The sequence below is a fragment of the Equus przewalskii genome, chromosome 15 (assembly GCF_037783145.1).
Source record: "Equus przewalskii isolate Varuska chromosome 15, EquPr2, whole genome shotgun sequence".
Lineage (NCBI taxonomy): Eukaryota > Metazoa > Chordata > Mammalia > Perissodactyla > Equidae > Equus > Equus przewalskii.
In genome coordinates this window covers 74,440,783-74,459,134 of record NC_091845.1, presented here as the reverse complement: position 1 = coordinate 74,459,134, position 18,352 = coordinate 74,440,783, and the positions used below count along the sequence as shown (strand labels likewise).

At 52.6% G+C, this 18,352-nt stretch overlaps 1 protein-coding gene across 4 annotated transcripts in view; it reads left to right on the top strand.

Moving 5' to 3' along the window:
• The window catches only part of DZIP1L (DAZ interacting zinc finger protein 1 like), a 42,461-nt gene extending 24,692 nt beyond the window's left edge, over nucleotides 1-17,769 (top strand). For all 4 annotated transcript variants that reach the window (XM_008519540.2, XM_070577551.1, XM_070577552.1 and 1 more), the window contains 10 exons: nucleotides 834-896; nucleotides 2,111-2,251; nucleotides 4,883-4,913; nucleotides 6,066-6,119; nucleotides 8,448-8,581; nucleotides 9,923-10,115; nucleotides 12,896-13,112; nucleotides 13,539-13,720; nucleotides 14,824-14,963; nucleotides 16,608-17,769. In XM_008519540.2, coding sequence (XP_008517762.1) covers nucleotides 834-896; nucleotides 2,111-2,251; nucleotides 4,883-4,913; nucleotides 6,066-6,119; nucleotides 8,448-8,581; nucleotides 9,923-10,115; nucleotides 12,896-13,112; nucleotides 13,539-13,720; nucleotides 14,824-14,963; nucleotides 16,608-16,769 — 1,317 coding nt within the window. In that variant the 3' untranslated portion in view covers nucleotides 16,770-17,769. The remainder of the gene's footprint in view (nucleotides 1-833; nucleotides 897-2,110; nucleotides 2,252-4,882; nucleotides 4,914-6,065; nucleotides 6,120-8,447; nucleotides 8,582-9,922; nucleotides 10,116-12,895; nucleotides 13,113-13,538; nucleotides 13,721-14,823; nucleotides 14,964-16,607) is intronic.
• The last annotated feature ends 583 nt before the right edge of the window (nucleotides 17,770-18,352 follow it).

Genomic DNA, 18,352 nt, shown 5'->3' with positions numbered 1-18,352 from the left:
ATCTGCTACAGGTTTTTTCTTTGTGATCATATGAGGCTTGCATAAATGTCTTGTAGTTACAGCAGCTTATTTTCAGTTGATAACAACTTAACTCTGATTGCATACAATACTCTACACTTTACTTCTCCTCCTCCATACTTCCTGGTGTCCACAAGCCGGCCAGCAGCATCTGCGGCCAGTTGTTGAGATCCATCTGCCAGCACCAAGAGCCAGTTCAGCTGTGCCGATTCCTTTAGTCCTGGGCGGGGTGAGACAGAGTGGGCCCCCTGGGCAGTGTTCCTCAGGCTGGGCACTCTCTCTCATTTTCCCCCATGGGAGAAATTGCAGGCTGAGGGGCTCTCTCTTACCACTGAGCTGGCTGCCTTGGGGAAAGGCTGATGGTAAGGTGATCTTCTTACCTCTGCAATGCATCTGTTCTTGGGTTTCTTGCTCCACTGTGGTGCTGACGCTCTGGGCTGGGTTCCTGGGCTCCCATAAAGGTATTGTCATCTGCCAGTGGTTCAAGGGCTGGAGCATCCTATTCTGCCATCTTGCTGATGTCACTGCTATTTTAAGTCTTTGACCCACCTAGAATTTATTTTGGGTAAGATATGAAATAAGGATCCAAGTTCATATTTTTTTCCAGACAGTTAGCTATTTGTTTGAACATCACCTGTCAGTAACCCATCTTCCCCCAGACTAAGATTCTGTTTTCCCCCATCTTTGTCTGGGCTTTCTGTCCTCTTCACTGCTCTGTCTGCCTCATCATGAGCCAGCACTTTTTCATTCCTGTAGCTTTGTATTGTATTTTAATATCTAGAGAGGCCCGTTTGATAAACCTGTTCTCTTTTCAGAAAACAGAATGGAAGAGGAGAATGAAGGAACTGCAGGAACAGCATGCAGCTCAGAAGAAAGAGGTAGGTGTCGCTGGCTGGTCTGGGGGAGCTTGGTTTCCCGTGACCTCCTCGCATCCTTCGGCACCCCCATCCTTCACCCCGACCTGAAACTGGTGGGCGGATACTTTATCGTTGATACTGTTCCTGGCTGCTGGCCCCCATCAATACACAGAAGGAGTCAGTGGCCCAGAGAGCAGCTTCCCTGGCCAGGAGCAGCAGCCTCCAGGCCTTCCCTCTGAACCCACCACATCCTTTACTCTGTGGCCCCCTCTGTAGCGACCCCTTCAGCCCTCCAAGGAGGGTTATGCGGTAAACTCAGATGAATTGCCTGGTCTTTTGTGTTTGGGCTCTTCTTTGAAATCCCACCCAGGAGGGAACCAGGAGGCTGTGGCCCTCGGTGGGAGTTCAGGCGGAGCCCACATGGGAGAGCTCAGATACTGAGATCCGTGAACAGAGAGTGGCAGGCCTCAGGGCAGGGCAAACAGCCTCTGTAAAAATGTCCCTGAGGAGGTGGCAAAATGAGGAGGAAGCCGATGACCAAGAGCCCAGGTTCTGCCAGCAGAAACCTCACATGAAGGGGCTTGATCAGAGGCTGGCATGTGGTGGACACCCTGTGCCCGTAATTCCCACCTGGTGGGCTTATTTTATTTGAAATACTTAAAAATGGGAAATACATTCAAATTTGTTCCAAAAGTAGAAAAAATATATTAAGGTACACTGAGTGAAGTCTGACTTCCACCCTGTCTCCATCTACCTGTCCCCGACTCCCACCCCACAGGTGACCACTTGTATTGCTTTCCTGTGCATTCTTCTAGAGTTTCTTTATGCAAATATACATAGATAGTCTCATTTTCTCTCGGCTCTTACACCGGAGGCAGCATGTTACCACATTTTCTTCACCTTTTGTTTTCACCTAAAATCATCTATGTGATGATTTTTAAATGGCCTCCATTTACCTGCCGTCCTTCAGTGGGGCCACCCCTGGCAGAGAGCGTTTTTGCCCTGATCCTGGGTGCTTGCATTCAGTTCTGACTTCTCCTCAGGCACAGCTTGAAAATGTCCCCTGGAAGGTGGTCAGTCTTGTTAGGAAGCCACCTGCCTGGGTCTGGAAATGCTGTACCCTGCTTTAGGTGGAACCCCAACCAGCGTTTGCCCGCAGGTGCAGGCACGGCCAACTCTGGGCTCTCACAGATCCCTGCAGACATGTGACTGACCGACTGCCCTGTGCCCACCAGCTGCAGGAACAGAACGAGAGGCTCCAGGCCTCCCTGTCTCAGGATCAGAGGAAAGCAGCGGCCCAGGCCCAGCGCCAGATCAGCGCCCTCCACGCCCAGCTCCAGGAACAAGCCAGGCTCATCGCCTCCCAGGAGGAGATGGTAGGTCTGTCCCTCCTCCCAGCCAGGCCCTGGTCCCCTAGGCCTCTTCCTGGGAGGATATCAGATTCTCTGGACTCATCGGCGCTAGTTCCGTTAGTCAGGCTCTTTAAGGAACCAGAAGAGTCCTCAGGCTGGAGGGGCACAAAGTGGAGAGGATCGGCCTGCCTCCCTCCAGGCTGCAGATGTGCTGTTGTCCTTGGGGTTGTGTAGTGGCTTCACAGTGACACCAGAGACCATATATGTGCCAGCACTTGGTCGATACTTTGCTTTTACTTCATGATCTTCAAGGTAGACATCACCGTCTCCCCATCTTCAATTGACAGATGACAAGGCAGGCTGGAGAAGTCAAGCGCTCGCTTAAGTCCACACAGGGCTTAAGTGACAGGGGTGAGAGTCACCCCTAGCCAGGCAGGTGGAACGCAAAGCTTGTGCTCTTTTCACTTTGTTCTCAGACACAGCTTCTCAACCAACACCTTTTTCGTAAGTGAACAGCCTCTGATGAGGTTGTCAGGTAAACCAGTGTGATGGAAAGGCACTTACTCACTGAGCAGCCTCTCCTGGAATTGGGCCCTGTGACTCTTCACCTGTTGCTGGTAATTCTCTGCCCAGCCCGGGCTCAGCTCCCCATTCTGAGCCCCAGCTTGGTGGAGAAGTGTATCTCTCCCCAGCTGGGCCCCTCCTGTGGTCTCAGGTCCTTGTCATGGTTCTGACACCACCTCCCACACAGCTTCCCTGGGCTGAGAACCCACTGACCCATCTAGTCCATTCTTCCTGCACCCCAGCCATAGTGCACCCAGTCAACGTATCTAACCCACTCCCTTGCTGCTTTTCTTTTTACTGTTCCCCTTAAAACACTTAGCTCCTCACTGCTGGGGCCACCTCAGGTCCAGACTGGAGGTTTCCTCCTTACGTTACCCAGAGCTCTTGTTTGCAGATGTTTCAGTTAGGAAGCCGCTGGCTAAACATAACAAAATAGGTTAATAGAGGTTTATTTTTATTGTGACACCAAAAGAGGTGACAGTTGTTGGCCTTAGTTTGGTAGCAAAATTATGCCATTGGAAATACAGACTGTGTTTTTTTTTTTTAACCATCTTTAGCATGTTGATTTTTGCTCTCATGCTTGACTCTGATAGTTGCAAGATGGCTGCTGTAGCCCCATCCATCACGACCATATTCAATGGAAGAAGTTGATGAAAAGGCCCCTTCCCAAGACTTCTTGTGTTTTATCAGTTAAACCTGTGTTACATGGGCAACTATAGCTGCCAGGAAGGTTAGAAACTGAATAATTAGTTTTACAGTCTCTAGAATAGAGGTGGGCAAAGGAGGAAACAGTTGGAAATGGACATTGGATGAGTCATTCATCAGCAGGTAATAAAAACGAGTCAAGCTTAAGCAGAAGAAGGAATTTGTTTTAAGGTAGACAGGGTATCTCACAGAGCTCAAGGCAGGGGAGCAGCTGAGTCCTGGAGTAAACTGGAACCGGAGGCATGAATGTGGTCAGGATTTTCCTCTGCTCTGTGTCTCTGTTCCTTTCCCTGTATCTGCTTCAAGTTTTTCTTTTACTCTGAAGATCAGCTTCCACTCCATATCTGTCCCACATGGCGAAACAAACAAGCAAACAAATAAATAAACAAAGAGAACCAAAACCAGTTGACTGCCTATAGCTCTTTTTTTTAATGACCACATTCAAAGCAAGCCATATATTTTTAATTTTAATTTTATTCATTTATTTTTTTAAAGATTGGCACCTGAGCTAACAACTGTTGCCAATCTTTTTTTTTCCCTTCTCCTCCCCAAAGCCCCCTCCCCCCCCCAAGTACATAGTTGTATATTTTAGTTGTGGGTCCTTCTGACTTTGCTGTGTGGGACGCCGCCTCAGTGTGGCCTGATGAGTGGTGCCATGTCCGCGCCCAGGATCCGAACTGGCAAAACCCCGGACCGCCGAAGCGGAGCGTGCGAACTTAACCGCTCAGCCACGGGGCTGGCCCCTGCCCATAGTTCTTGACTTCACATGTTACCAGTCTGGAATTCTCTGCCCAAAGCTGGACAGTCAGCCATGGCTGAGGTCTGGGGTCACGTTGTCCTAAGTGGCTGCCCCGTCTGCAACTGTGTGGAAGGAGGAAGAAGAGGCTTTCCTGGAAAAGGGGAGTTGAGCCTGGAAAAGGCTTTCCCTTCCTGGAAAAGGGGAGTTGAGCAGACAGTTCAGTGACCATCAGCATCATGCCTCCTTTGTCCCAGGGGGCGCTCAGCTCAGATGTCTGCCTTGCCCTGGCTGTCTTCCTCTAACTGTACCAATAGTACTGACTGTGTGCCTGTCCCCCTCTGTTTGCCGGGGGCTCCTGCCCTTCAAACCATAGTCTCTGAAGAGGGGGCATTCTTGCCTCCCCGCCATGGGAAAATGGAGCAGGGTGCCATCCTGGTTGTTGCCATTCAACCTTGGTGCCATCTTCTCTCACTTCTGGGTGGCAGGAGATGAACTGGGGGTTGGGGCAGTGTACTCTGAGCTCCTTCCAGTTCCCAGTAGGTAGCCGGGACTTAGTGGCCATCCCTTCTTCACGGTGCTAGGCAGACCCGCTGCTCAGAGCAGAGTTCCTTGCTGGCCGTAACCTGTTCTCTTCCACATCTTTGCAGATCCAGACCATGTCTCTCAGGAAAGCGGAGGGTAAGTCTCCACGGGGTGGTTTGGAACAGTCTTGGCTGTTGTTTGGCCTCCTCTCTCTTCTGTCGCCCACCAGTCAATTTATAGGATGAGGATGGGTGATAGCTGCCCGTGGACATGTGGTGTCAGGTTCTCTGGCTGGGCGAGGGGAGTTGAGAAGAGAGAAGACGATTGCTTCTGGGACAGACAGGGCTCCAGCCTGGTGTTTGTGCTGAAGGCATTCTATGCAGCGGGCAGGCGTCCTTGCCTGGCTTGCTCTTCTCTGTGGGGTGGTGGAGACGTGGGGAGGGTGGGGATCTTGGAGGCAGTGATGGGTGCAGTGGGGTTCCTGAACAAGCTCTTTCTAAGTCACATGCCTGTGGTTCAGGCCACTGACCTTTGCTTTGCTCCCAGCATGTAGCAAGTTGACCCCAAATCTATGTGAATGTGGCCTGTTTGGGGTGTACATGCCCCTCCTCTTGGGTACTCTGGTGTGCTGGTGTGTGCGCATGTGTGAGTGTGTAATGGAGTGCAGGTGTTGGTGTCTAGAGGGAGATGGTACCTTACAGGGGACTGCTCCTGACCCTTGACCAGCCCCTGGAGGAAGCTGGCCTTCCCACTCTACCACCTCCCCTGGCCTGGCCCTTTAGCTACACTTCTGCTTTTTCCTGCAAACCCACCCATCTCTGCCCATCCCCTGCCTCAAGACCAGACATTTCTTTCCCAGCCTTGCAACTAGTTCGGAGATGTCCTGTTCCTGTGGGCCTGAGCTTTCTCAGTGCCATGGCTGGGATGGGAGCCATTAATAACCACTGAGTGCCGTGCGCTGCGCCAGGCACTTCAGGTTCCTTCTCTCCTTACCTTGTCCCCACGATTTCATGTGGGCTGGGTATTATTATCCTAATTTTCTAGATGAGGAGACTGAGACTTAGAGGGGTTCAAGGACTTGCCATGTCACGCACAGCTAGTGAGGGGCAGAGCTGGAACGTGAACTCTGATCTTTCTGCCTCCAGTGTCCTTGGTTGTGACCACTGCTCCATCCTGCCTCTCTCTGGGAAAGAAACAGCTGAAGGGCTTGCTCTTTCTGGCCACCACTCACATGGTGTCCCATGCTTTTCTCAGAGTCAGGGATGGGGTCCAGGTATTGGAGCCACTAACTGTTCCTCCTCTCCTCAGGGATCTGCGAGGGCCCGAAGGCTGTGGACACAGAAGAGGACTCTTCCGAGGAAGGTGGGACCTCATTTTCTTCCCTGGTGTCCACTGCAGAAAACAGGTTCACTGCCCTCTCATTGTTTAGTTTGGCTCTACTTAAGTGTATCTGGCCCACTGAACGGGGTGCAGGGAACTAGGGACGTGAAATAAATATTTCTTAAGCACCTTGTGTGTGCCAGCATGTGACATGCGGGTACTAACATGCAATCTGCTGGTTCACTGATGGGGAAACCCAGGCTCAGAGAGGGTCAGTGACTTGCTCAGAGTCACAGAGCCAGCAGGTGGTGGAGCCAGGATTTGGGGGGGCATCTGATGCACAGCCTGTCCCTTGTGCCTGCCCCACCGCCTCTCCCCTGGTACTGTCTGGAGCAGTGGATGAGGAGTCACTGCATTGGCTTCAAACGGCCTTTGCTGTTTTGTTCTGTGTGGTGCTTGTGCTGCAGACACATTATGCAGGCCTAACTGGTGTGCAGGCGTCCGCCTCGGCTCTCTCTTCAGAGCACCGGGTCCCGGCTGTTGTAATTCACTCCATTCGGTGACCGCCTCCGATTTGCAGAGCTCTCAACCAGAGGTCTCGAGGGCATGCAAAGGAGAAGCGAAGAAAATAGCAATGCTCCCTAACCACGGGGAGCTCCTGGGTTGGTAGGGGAGAAGGAGCTTCCAGGGAAGACGAGCGAGTGCGCACAGCCAGCCTGCTGACCCGGGCCTGCCCGCACCAGCCGGGCTGGGATGGGACAGTTCAAAGTCAGCAGCAGATGCACCCGGGAAAGGGTTTTATCTGTGTCACCAAAGAGTTCATCATGAGTATTTTATTTTGTTTTTTAATATAATATTTTTCTGTACTTTTGAGACAGTAATCTATGCTGATGGTCAAAAAAGGGGAAAAAACAAAAGAAAAGAAAGACTGTGAAAGGATGTGCTGTGAGAAGTGGGGGTCCCTCCTGCCGGGCTGTCCAGTTTCCACCCAGACAGTCCACTGTTAGTGTTTCTCGTGTATCTTTCTGGAGATACTTGGTGCAAATCCAAGCGCACATGTGTATGCATTCCTTTCCTTTTTCCCAAGTGGGAGCACACTTTACATGTTCTGCAGTTATTTATTTCCTTAGCAGCTTATTTGGGAAGTCATTTTATATCCCTTTATGTAGAGCTGCTTCGTTATTTTTTCAGGGCTTTGCAATATTCCATTGGATGGATGAAACTAAATTTATTTAAGCCCATGCTGTGGCTCACGCTGTGAGAACCACTGCTCTAGAACAATCGGTTCTCAGGCTTGGCTATTTGTTTGAAGATCTGAGGAGCTTTAAAAATCACTCTTAAGGCTTGGGGCCCACCCTCAGAGATTCTGATATTGTTGGGCTGGGCCCTGGGTGATTCAGGTCTGCAGCCAGGCTTGAGATTGCCACCCTGGACACTGAGCTCCTTGAGAGAAGAGAGATGGCTTTCTTCTGTGTCCCCAGCACCCAGCTCTGGCCTGTTCACACTCATCTTACTTGTCAGTAAATGTCTGTTGAGTGCATCACAGGGCTGGTCCAGCCCTGACCACAGTGGCCCCCCAGTGGTCCTGAAGGGTGCTTCTGGGGGGCCTGTGTGTCTCACCGTGGGTGGCCCCTTTGCAGCAGTTACCACATTTTATTGTAATTGCTCACTTTGCTGCCCTCTGGGTTGGTATTTCTTAAGGTGGGGTCTGTGGCTCACCTCTGTCAGAATCATCCAGGCAAGTTAAAATGCAGGTTCCAGGGCCCTTCCCCAGATCTGTGCAATCAGACTTTCTGGAGTGTGGGGCCAGGGAAGGTGCCTTTTGAACCCAGGTGATTCTGATGTTTATGGCAACTGGAGGGAGAAGCCCTGATCTAGACAGTAGACTCAAAGGGAGCAGGGACCTGTCTATTGTGTCCACCATTGTATCCCCTGGACGGGAACAGAATTGGCGCAGCAATGGGATGAGGGCATCAGGTGGGGCCAGGGCTAGGCTGGAGTTGGCAGCAGGCAGGGCCTGGAATCTGGGGTCAGAATGGAGTCCAGGGAACAAGCTGCAGTCAGGACTCAAGTGAAGTCGAAAGCCCAAATGCCCCATTATTCTGGGACAGGATGAGCCCAGATCTTGCAGGTCCAGACTGGCAGGCGATGAGAATCCTGAAGGTGGGTGGGGGGTCTGAGGCAGTGGTACCCAGGAGCAGAGACATCCCAGCTTCTGACCCTGGGACAGACACTTGGGTAGGGTCAGTGGCCCTGGGCTCACGGGCTGGAGACCAGGATCACTGGCCGAGTGAGGGCCAGGCAGGTGCAGTGGGGCTTTAGGAGTGGATGCTGCAGGTGCCCAGGCTGACCTAGGTGACTGTGCTGCAGAACTGGAGGCCTCCCGAGATGGACAGCAGAAGGTGCTGGCAGCTCTGAGGCGAAACCCCACCTTGCTGAAGCAGTTCAGGCCAGTCCTGGAGGACACCCTGGAGGAGAAACTGGAAAGCATGGGGATAAAGAGGGTAAGCCCAGGGCTACTGTTGTAAGGGCCAATACCCACCATGTAGGCAGGGGCTGTTCTTAAACTGACAAATGATCAATTATTCTTTACTTTATAAGCTTATTCATCTTATTTCTTCCTATTGGGGTGCCTTTGGTGTCCGGGAATATAAAGCCCCACAGCTTCGCCCTCATCTCCCAGTGCAGTGTGGTCTCTTCTCTGTCTCCTCCAACAGCCTCTTGAGATCAGCCCTACCTGGCTGACACGCTACCCTGCGTCCTGAGCTCTCCGTGCTCTCCACTCACTGGTTGCTTTCTTCTGTGTCTCTAGTTAAATTTTCTTGCAGAGGGAATTTAATTGGTTCAATCTGACCTCTGGATGGGTCCCTTGGATGGAGAGTCCATCGTCCATGGCACACGTGGCCACGCCCATCCAGCAGGCGGCTGCGGGTGGGACAGGCTCTGAAAGCTGGGTCTGGTACAAATTAGTATTCGAATGCCATTGTTCCTTCATGCCTGTGTTTAACCAGAGCATGCATATTATCGTGAAGGGCATTAATGAAATCTGTTATTAAATGAAAACATACCTTGTTACTAAAGTAGCCGAATGATCATGTCATTGAAAATACTGTTGTGTAGAGTAAGATTAGAAAAAAAAAAGGACACCTAGGTTTAATTTCGTAAGGATACTCACTCATCTTTGGCGGTTTTCAACTCCTGCTTAATCTAACTTTGGGCCTATGTTCAGACCCGATTAAAACATTTCTTTCTAACCTGAATGAATCCTCATCTGGGATTCGGATGCCTCCTAAGACCCTCCCATGGGCTCTGGGTGGATGTCAGAGCCCAAGCAGCTTCTAATAGGTCTTTGAAGGGTACCTGGCTTTTGTTTTTTGTAGTTGATTTTTTCAAGCATTGTTAGCCACAGTGCATAACAATAGTGCCTGGGTTACGAAAAGGAGCACGTCATGCTCCCCCATCCCAGGATTCAATTGGGTGGAGGAAAAGCATGTCCTGTCTAAGTCCCCTGTGCTGTGGTGTTCTGTCTAAGTCCTGTCCAAGCCCCCTGTACTGTGATGTCCCGTCTAGACCCCCTGTGCCGTGGTGTTGATGGAATTGTAAGCAGCCCTTTGCGTCATCCCGCTATGTGCATTTTGACGGGGCTCCCGGACCCTAAACCAGCCCACTTTCAGCAGGACGGGAAGCTACTGCTCACCCTGCTGTGATGCTCATCTCATCCTCCTCCAGAACACTCCGGTGCTGATGACAGTGACTTCCAGGCCAGCAGCAGCAGGTTGAGAGGCTTAGGAGAAGGAGGAGAAGGGGAGCCCCTGTCTCCAGAGGGGAACTTCTATCTCTTCTAGGGTGCCAAGGGAATCCCTGCGCAGACTCTCAGACACCTGGAGTCCCTCCTGAGAGCCCAGCGGGAGCAGAAGGCGGGGAGGTTTTCTGAATTTTTGAGTCTGAGGGAAAAACTCGTCAAGGAAGCCACCAGCAGAGTGAAGGAGAAACAGAGGAACAGGGCTGCAGGGTCCCAGCAGGACGGCCAGGCTCCAGGTAAGCTGGTGAGAGGCTTGCTTGGGGGCTGTGACCTGGGAGGGTTTGGTTCTTGCCAAGGCTTATTTGCATGTGAGCAGGGTGTAATCCCTGCCCGCACCGGGACATGGCTCTGAAGGACGAGATGATAGGGTCCTCACAGGGGACTGAGTCCAGAAGTCTGGGGTGAGGTGGGGTGGCCCGGGCCTGGGATGCCTCAGGGAAGCAGAGGAGAGCCAGTGCTAGAGCTCGTGGCCAGCCCTGGATGTCCCTGCTCTGACGTGCAGCCTCGCTCGGCAGCTTGGTTCTGCTCTGCTTTACCACAAGTTGAACTTTGCTCCAGCAGGGTTTCTGGTATTTCTCTCTAAACCAGGCATGTCGGTGCTAGGAGACAGGCCCTGGGCCTGGGAGCGCTGGGGCTGCAGATGGCGGCAAATATTCATCAGATGAAAACTTGCTCTGGGGCAGTGGGTGGGCGTGGGGGCTGGGCCAGTTCTGCATGGACAAATCCTCAGAGCTCAGACGTGTTCCCTGGGCCGAGTCACTGCTGCTCCTCTGCCCCCGGGGCCGTGACAAGGGAAGGCCTGTGGTTCTCGTGGAGGATTAAAGTATGTGGGCGAGGGCCTCCAGCCTCTGTCCTCAAGGAATTTAGGGAGAAAGGGAACTTGTGTTCCTAGGTTCAAGAGCCCCCCATTTCTGGAGGATTCCAAGATCCACTGGGCTGCTGTACCTGGAGGCCTTGGGGCGGGGGGGGCAGTGCTTCAATGAGTCTGGGCTGCTCAGGCAGGGGGATGCCCCGGCTGCTTTCACTCGTCTTCTCAGTCACGGACATACTCAGCCAGAGGAACATCACTTCCTCTGTCCAGGCAGACCCAACCTGAGCTCTTTGCGCAGAGGAATTTTCCAGATTGTGGTCCACATATCTCTAGGGAAATGAGAGATAATTTTAGTTGGTCTATGGACCAATAATTTTAAAATTTAATCTTTCCTTTTCTCCATGTGAATTAGAAAAACTGTTACTAACATAGTCTTGTGAGAGCATGAAATTATTACTTGGACAAATATGAAGCAGGTATTTTGTGGTTGAAAGTAGCGTCGTTTAGTATAAAAATGTTAAATAGATAAGAGGACCGTTGGTGTGAGGAAATGGTGGAAATCGTGTTGGTCTGGGAAACTGTCCTATTTAGTTTAAACGTCTGATCTTAGAAGCTGTAAGGAAAGGGCGGTTCTTTGTCGTGCACAGACATCGCAGACAGAAGGGTATCTGTCCTGTTGGCTAACCCGCCTTGCACACTTCAGCTTAAGCTCCAGGCCTTTGCTCTCTTGCTCAGGTGTGCACTCCTTCCTTCGCTCGCTCATCTAGTTCAGGACTCACCGAGGCTCACCTGAGCCAGGGCCGCCACCTCAGCTGGGGAGCTGGCCGGGACAGTTGTGTGATGGAGACAGGCCCAGGGCAGTGGGAGCTCCCAGGAGAGGGGACAGGCAGTCAGGGAAGATGAAGGGAAGCACCCCTGAGTCCTGGCTTCCAAGGAGAGGAAGGTATCTTGCTCCTCCAGGTGCCACCCTCCCCTCTAGCCCTTGCTCCTGTAGTCAGGAAGCCCTCTTGTCTCCTCTCCCCTTCCTGGTCTTGGGGTCCTGTCTTCTCCAGGGCATGTCACTGACATGTGAGGTGAGCACTGTGACCTCTCTTTCCAGCTCTGTGCTACACGCTTCTCTTTCCAGGTCCCCTGTGAGTGCCTTGTGCATGCTCACCTCCTGTCTCTGCTCAGACGCGGCCTCCTTTGTTCTGGGGCAAAGCCGTGGGGTGTAGAGGGGCGGTGGCAAGAGCCGTAGATTTGGGGTGCCCTGGGTTTGCATCTACCACTTGCTCCCATGGAATGGTGGGTTTTCACCGAGTCCCTTAATCTCTCGAAGCCTCTGTCGAGTAGGGAAAACGATGCTCTCCGAGGGTGTCTGCAGCTAAATGGAGGTTGTGAAGTGCTTATTAGCTCTGCGTTTGTACACGGCAACTGTAGCTATTGTGGTTATTCTCCCTCGGCAAGTTTGTCGGCCTCCCCTTTCTCTTCCGTTGACGCTCTCCTGGAAGGTCCACTTCTGAGTAACGGCGTTCTCTGAGAGCAGTGTATTTCAAATGTTTTTTGACCTTGAGCTAGAGTAAGAAACACATCTTACGCTGTGACTCGATCCACACGTGTAAGACTCCCGCTGTGCACTTTCTCTCCTCTTATCTTTCCATAAAACAGTTGCTGATTCTGGACTCCCTCTTCTTCTCTGTGGGTCTTGATGCAATTTGGAAGAGAGAGGGCGTGTCTAGTTGCCTGCAACGGGCCGTTCTGGGAGGAGGTTGTGTGGGTCTTGATAGCCCATGTGGTCCTGCGGTGACCTCTGGCGGCAGGAGGGCCTTCCTGCAAGGCTGCCCGCACACCAGCGACTGCAGCTTGAGTGGGTAGAGAGGGTAGACGGCCTTAGCGAGGTCGGCCTCTAGGATTATGTCGGGGGTGAGCTGCAGACAATGCTGGGTCCCACTGCAGACGTGCAGCCTCCTGTGGGTCTCCTAGAATGATGACATAACCCTGGAACATCAGTTGCTCTCCTGGTCTCTGATGAAACCATGGGTCCCAGCCCCAAGTCTGGCGAGCAGCGGGACATCTGGGGTGGGGGAAATTATTAAATCTGCTGTGGTTATACTGCAGCGGAGTGACTTGTCCATTTCTAGTGTGTCGGAGCCTCTCTCGGCATCCTCTGAGGCTTGAGGGCCCAGGTGGGTATACTCTGAAAATCATTCTTATCTGTGTTTCTAGCCAAGAGCCAGCAGAACCTTTTGTTCACCAAAGAGGTCCAGCCAAAGGGCAGGACCCTGCATGTGACATTGCTGTCCAAGCTGGCAGAGCCACCCATGACAACTCCTCAGAGCCGTGGCAGCCATGGCCCTGGCCTCGTCCAGGTGCCCACCCCAGCTCCGCGCCCCAGAGCCCATGGATCCTCTGGCACCCCTGCTTCCCCGGGGCCTGGGCTGAGGTGAGCCCTGGACTCTGCACCCTCCCTGGGTTGGTGATGTGGCTCCCGGCCTCACGCATCCCTGTTCTGGGCTCTCCAGAGGCTTCTGCAGACATGTGAGGGGCACAGAGAGAAATGAACAGGAGGGGCCTCAGGTGGGGTTCAAACTGAGCTCATAGGAAGAGACTGGGGCCCTTTGGTCCCAGCCAGGACAAACCTCCCTGCCCCTTCCCCATCTCTTCCCGGGCAGCAGCTGGCACACTGGAATAGCTGGGTCTTCATCTTCTAAGGGAGGAGCTGGCGTGGCTGCTATGCTCCAGGATGACTCCTGGCTGTCCAGGGAGGGAGCAGGGCTGGCTCTGGGCAGACCAAACACACTTGCAAGTGGTGAAATGTGTTTCAGTTTTCCTTCTGGCCCATGTGTCCCTCGTTTCTTCTCCATGGCAGTACGCCCCCGTTCAGTTCTGAAGAGGACACTGATCCTGTGCAGCGTGTGTCTCTCCAGCCCCCGAGAGTTCCTTCGAGGATGGGGTCCCGGCCAGAGGATGACTGGGACTGGTCTGACACCGAGACGTCGGAGGGGAACGCCCAGCCCCCCGGCAAGGGCTCTGGTGGGCTGGCTACCTCAGGTGACGAAGGTTTTCTTTAAAAGTATTAATGAGGCCTGTGGCTTCTGGTTTCAGTTGCATTTTCTAGCCAAGGCTTAGTTTAAAAATATGGAACTTATGGTTCTGTCTTTTTGAAGTTGGAAAGTGGAAGCAATGGGGTGTGAGCCCAGGTGTGTGCAATCTGCAAAGTCTTGATGGATTCTGCTGTCCTTCATCTTGTCCACAGCATAGCCCAAGCCTCCTAGTCCATCAGAGTCTACCAGAACCAGATCTTTGGAGAAGTGTTGACAACCTGCCTGGCAGGGTGATAGGGTGGAAAAATCTTGGAACCGGGAGTCAGGAGTCCTCGGATGCAGTTCGGGCTCTGTCACTTGCTACCTGCTTGTGCCTGTAGGAGGGGTTTCGCTTCCTTTGTTGTAGAATGATGTGTCTGGACAAGATGATTCATGGGGGTGAGGAACACAGTGCTTGGTACGTAGTAGGCCCTTAGCAAACATTTCTTGAATGAACCAATGAGCCAAGGGCTGTTTAGCTCCAGATGTCGCTCAGGCCCTCTGACGTTTGAACCCAGAAGGCCTCAGTTAGCTCCTTGCTTCTTGATCATTCCTGAGGTCCGCACATCCACCTTGCCTTTGCCATGTCACCAGGAGTCCTTAGACGATGTAGGTCACTGCTTTGCTCCCTTCCTGTGCAGAGTTTGCAGAAAGACTGGCCACAGCCCTCCTGTGCTAATTTATATTTATGATATTTCTTCTTGTGTCTGTGAAGACATTGAAGGAGGATGTGTCTGCATATTAGTTTTGCAGTTCATGTACCAACGGAGCAGAGGTTCTGCCTTAGCCTCCTATTAAGAAGGAAGAACAGCTGCCTAAGATGTAGGCCCTGTCCCAGCCCTCAAGTCTGCACTGTTACATTTCAGGATCCTCAGAGCCTCGCGTCACCGGCACACGCGGGCCTGGGCCTTCTCTCTCTCTTTGCCCCTCTCCTCGTGATTGTCCTTCCCTCTGCCTTCTGACCTTTGCCACACTCCCTCTGTCCACACCAGAGCCTTGCCATGAGCCACAAGGGTGAGGCATTCATTCTCTGGGCTTTTCTCGCTGACACAGCCTCTGGTTGCCTTCCAGAGACACTGGTGCAGTCGATGGTCAAGAACCTCGAGAAGCAGCTGGAGGCTCCGGCGAAGAAGCCTGTTGGAGGCGTCAAGCTATTCCTAATGCCCGATGCTGGGCCACAGAGGGCTGCCACACCAGGGAGGGAGCCCCAGGTAGGGTGTAGGATGCTTGGAAGTTGCCCTGAAAGTCCGTGCAGAGCCAGCTCTGAGTTTGGGGGACCTAGGGTGGGGATTGGGGGAGGGTCCTGCAAGTGTCAGTCTTGGCTCTAGAGGGACGTTGCAGGTGACCTCACTGTCTCCTCTGCTCCTGTGCAGGTGGAGAGATGGCCTCTTTCAAATGCTTGTTGCTTGTGTGCATGTTAATATGAAAAGGCCTTTTGGTCCATTATTCAGGCAACTACATGGTAGGTTGTTTCTCCTGGCCACTCACACTCCATTTCCTGCCTCTGGTAGAGCCTGGATACGGCTCTGGGTCTGCCTTCCTGCCATAGCTGCCTCTTCGGGCTCTGGCTGATCCCACAGCAGACCCCTCCCCATTCCTTCACTCCTCCGAGGACCCCAACACAAGGCTGTCTGCAGAGCAGATTTCTCCCCAAGGATGGGGCATTGGAGTGTCATCATATAGCACATCAGAGTAGGTGACAACATACAGTGGGAACAACGGCACACCTTTGTCCTCATCACTGAATGTCTTGATGATCTTGCTCTCTCAGGCTCTAGCTGCCGTCAGATTTAGAGCTCACATGCTCCGCCTCCCTGACTCTTATCATGACCAGACACCCTCACTGCTCCCTGTCAGGGACCAACTCCCACATTCCTGTTACTTTCTTAGGCAGAAACATTTAGAGTTCTTGTTACTTCATGTTCCATTCTCACCTTTGTCATTCCAAAAGGTGCATCCTGGGATGACCAATGCTATTGCTAAAACCCAGAAGTAGTGGGCAAGCAGTTCTTGGTTCTCGGTAGCATACTCGCTCTCTCCTTTACTACATAATGTGTTTGGTTGATTGCACAGCTCATGTACATTTGTGAGTCATGAGTCCAAATGATTAGAACAAATATTCATTCCTTTCCCTGTGTTGTGAAAGAGCACCAGCAAAGCAGGGGAAGCGCTGTGCAGAGCCTGCTGCTGCCCTGGGCCCCCGGAGGTTTCTGACTGGGTGGCCTTACATTCCAGGAGAAAATGCACAGGATGCTTATGTCAAAGCCCAGGTGGCCTGGGCCTCGTCCCGGCATGGGCACTGAGAACTCCAGACGGGTGACTGTGATCCTGGTAGCCTGCGTCCTTTGCTGACTCTGGGCTCTCCCATTGGCCGCAGCCCAGGCCCCTTCCAGCTGCAGGGTCCTGGCATCTGGAGCTCCCCTCGCACTCCTTTGGTTGGATTACCAACCTGGCCTGACCCAAGAGAAGCAGTCTGAGAGGAGGTCAGGTGGGCGCTTTAGCCCCTGGTGCATTCAGCTCAGGAATTCAGAAAAGTCAAACCTCTGAGCTTCTAGCTCTGAAAATTTGGGCAGTTAAAAAGTCTAGACAAAATTTAAGTGACAAAAGCAACCTGATCTACACAGGGCTTTCCGAGGAGCTTCCCTTGGTCTGGCTAGAGGAATTTCAAGAGTGCTTGAAGTCACTCTAACCCCTGGTCCCTGACGCAGGTTCTCAAAGAGAGGGAAACCTGAGAAAGCAGGAGGGTGGTGTCCCCCTGCTGCTTTCTTCCTGGTCTGCATTTTGCCCCATGTCCATCCTGCGTCGCCATCCTCCCTTAGCAGAACGCATTTTCTTCTCCCATTTACCTCCCGCAGCTGTCTGACGATGAGAGTGACTTGGAGGTCTCTTCTTTGGAAGATCTCCCCCAGGACCTGGACCAGAGAGAGAAACCGAAGCCCTTGTCTCGTTCAAAGCTCCCAGAGAAGTTTGGCGCCAGCTCTTGGAGCCCCAGCCGACCCAGGGTCCCTGGCTGGTGATCCTGCCCCAGAACCTGGTGGGTAGAGGACCAGCCATGTCGCCTGGCTGGGGCCAGCTAGGTCCCACCCAACAGAAGAGGCTGCTGGGCTTCTTGTCTTCGCCAGTAACCGAGAGGTCTTCTTCCTTGGAGAGAAGCACAGCGGAAGACGGGTATAATTTCTCCCTCCCCGCCTGTGAGGGGTCCTGCCCCAGAGCATCAGCGGTGCCTGGCTGGGTGCCCATGGGTCCTCCCACAGCTTGAGAAAGGCTTATAACAGGACCTCTGAGCAATTTCCTTCCACCACCTCAATGTTTACTACTTGGTCTCTATTCCGGAGCGTTTGTAAACCTGTGGGAGCACTGTGAAGATGAATCCTATGTGGGGTTCTTTTGGTGACAAGTGCCTCAGTCGGTCATTCAGTGATTGATCCAAAGTCATTTACTAAGTGCCTGCTCTGTGCCAGGTCCCCCAGCTTCTCACTGCCGAGTCGAGGTGCAGGCAGAGATGGGTGGGGCAGAAAGTACGGGACAGTAATCTAGTAACAGAGATTGGGGTGTTATGGGAGCGTAGACGGGACCATCCAATGCAGCCTGGGGTGATCTTGGAGAGCTTCCCAGAGTTGTGATGTCTAGCACGGCAGTGGGAGGGAGGGCCACTTGGCTGGGGCCTCATATCCCTAAAGGACCACAAATTTTATTTTATTTTATCTTTTTGCTTGAGGAGGATTAGCCCTGAGCTAACACCTGTTGCCAGTCTTCATCTATTTTGTATGTGGGTCACTCCCACAACATGGTCACAAACGAGTGGTGTATATCCGCACCTGGGAACTGAACCAGGGCTGCCGAAGTAGAGAGCGCTGAACTTAACCACTAGGCTGTGGGGCCGGCCCCAGGACCACAAATTTAATTTTTGATATTATTTCCAAAATTAGGTTATATATATAGCCACTGTATTTTTTGTAATGTGAAAAGCATTCATTTATTATATGTGGACATTTAAATATAACACAATGTTTATAACTCTGGTATTTCTTCATTATTTTTGGAGCTTCTGTGGGGGCAGGGGTGGGGGTGAAGCACCCTGCACCCCAATCGTGTCGGTTTACATCCTGTGGGTGCAGTTGCCAAGAGGGAGTTAGGAGTGTGAGAGGTTTGTTGAGGAGCCTCACCTGTGAAAGGTGCAGGTGGAGGAAGCAGGCTTGGATGGGGAAAGGCCTCAGAGTGCGATGCAGGTCTGACTACGGTGGGAGGAGAGGAAGGAGGAAGCAGGAACAGGCAGGAAGAGCCCCAGACCACCAGGCAGAGCTGAAGTCCACCAACCCAATGAGAGCTCCAGGGCAGGAATGGCCCACCAGGGAGTCCCCAGTGGGCAGAAACGGCCAGGCCCTGGTGCCCCCACCCTGCTCGGCCATTGAGTAGGGCGGCCCATGAAGAGGGAGACCTGACCTGAAAGCTGAGACGAGCCCTGTCAGCCAACTTCATTCCTTGTAGTTGAACAGCAGTTTTTTTTTCCTGGAGGGAGACCCAGCGGTGCATCTCCACGCCTCACAAGCAGAGGGAATAGCGTGCCAGGACCACGTTGCCAACACCCAGCTTTAACCAT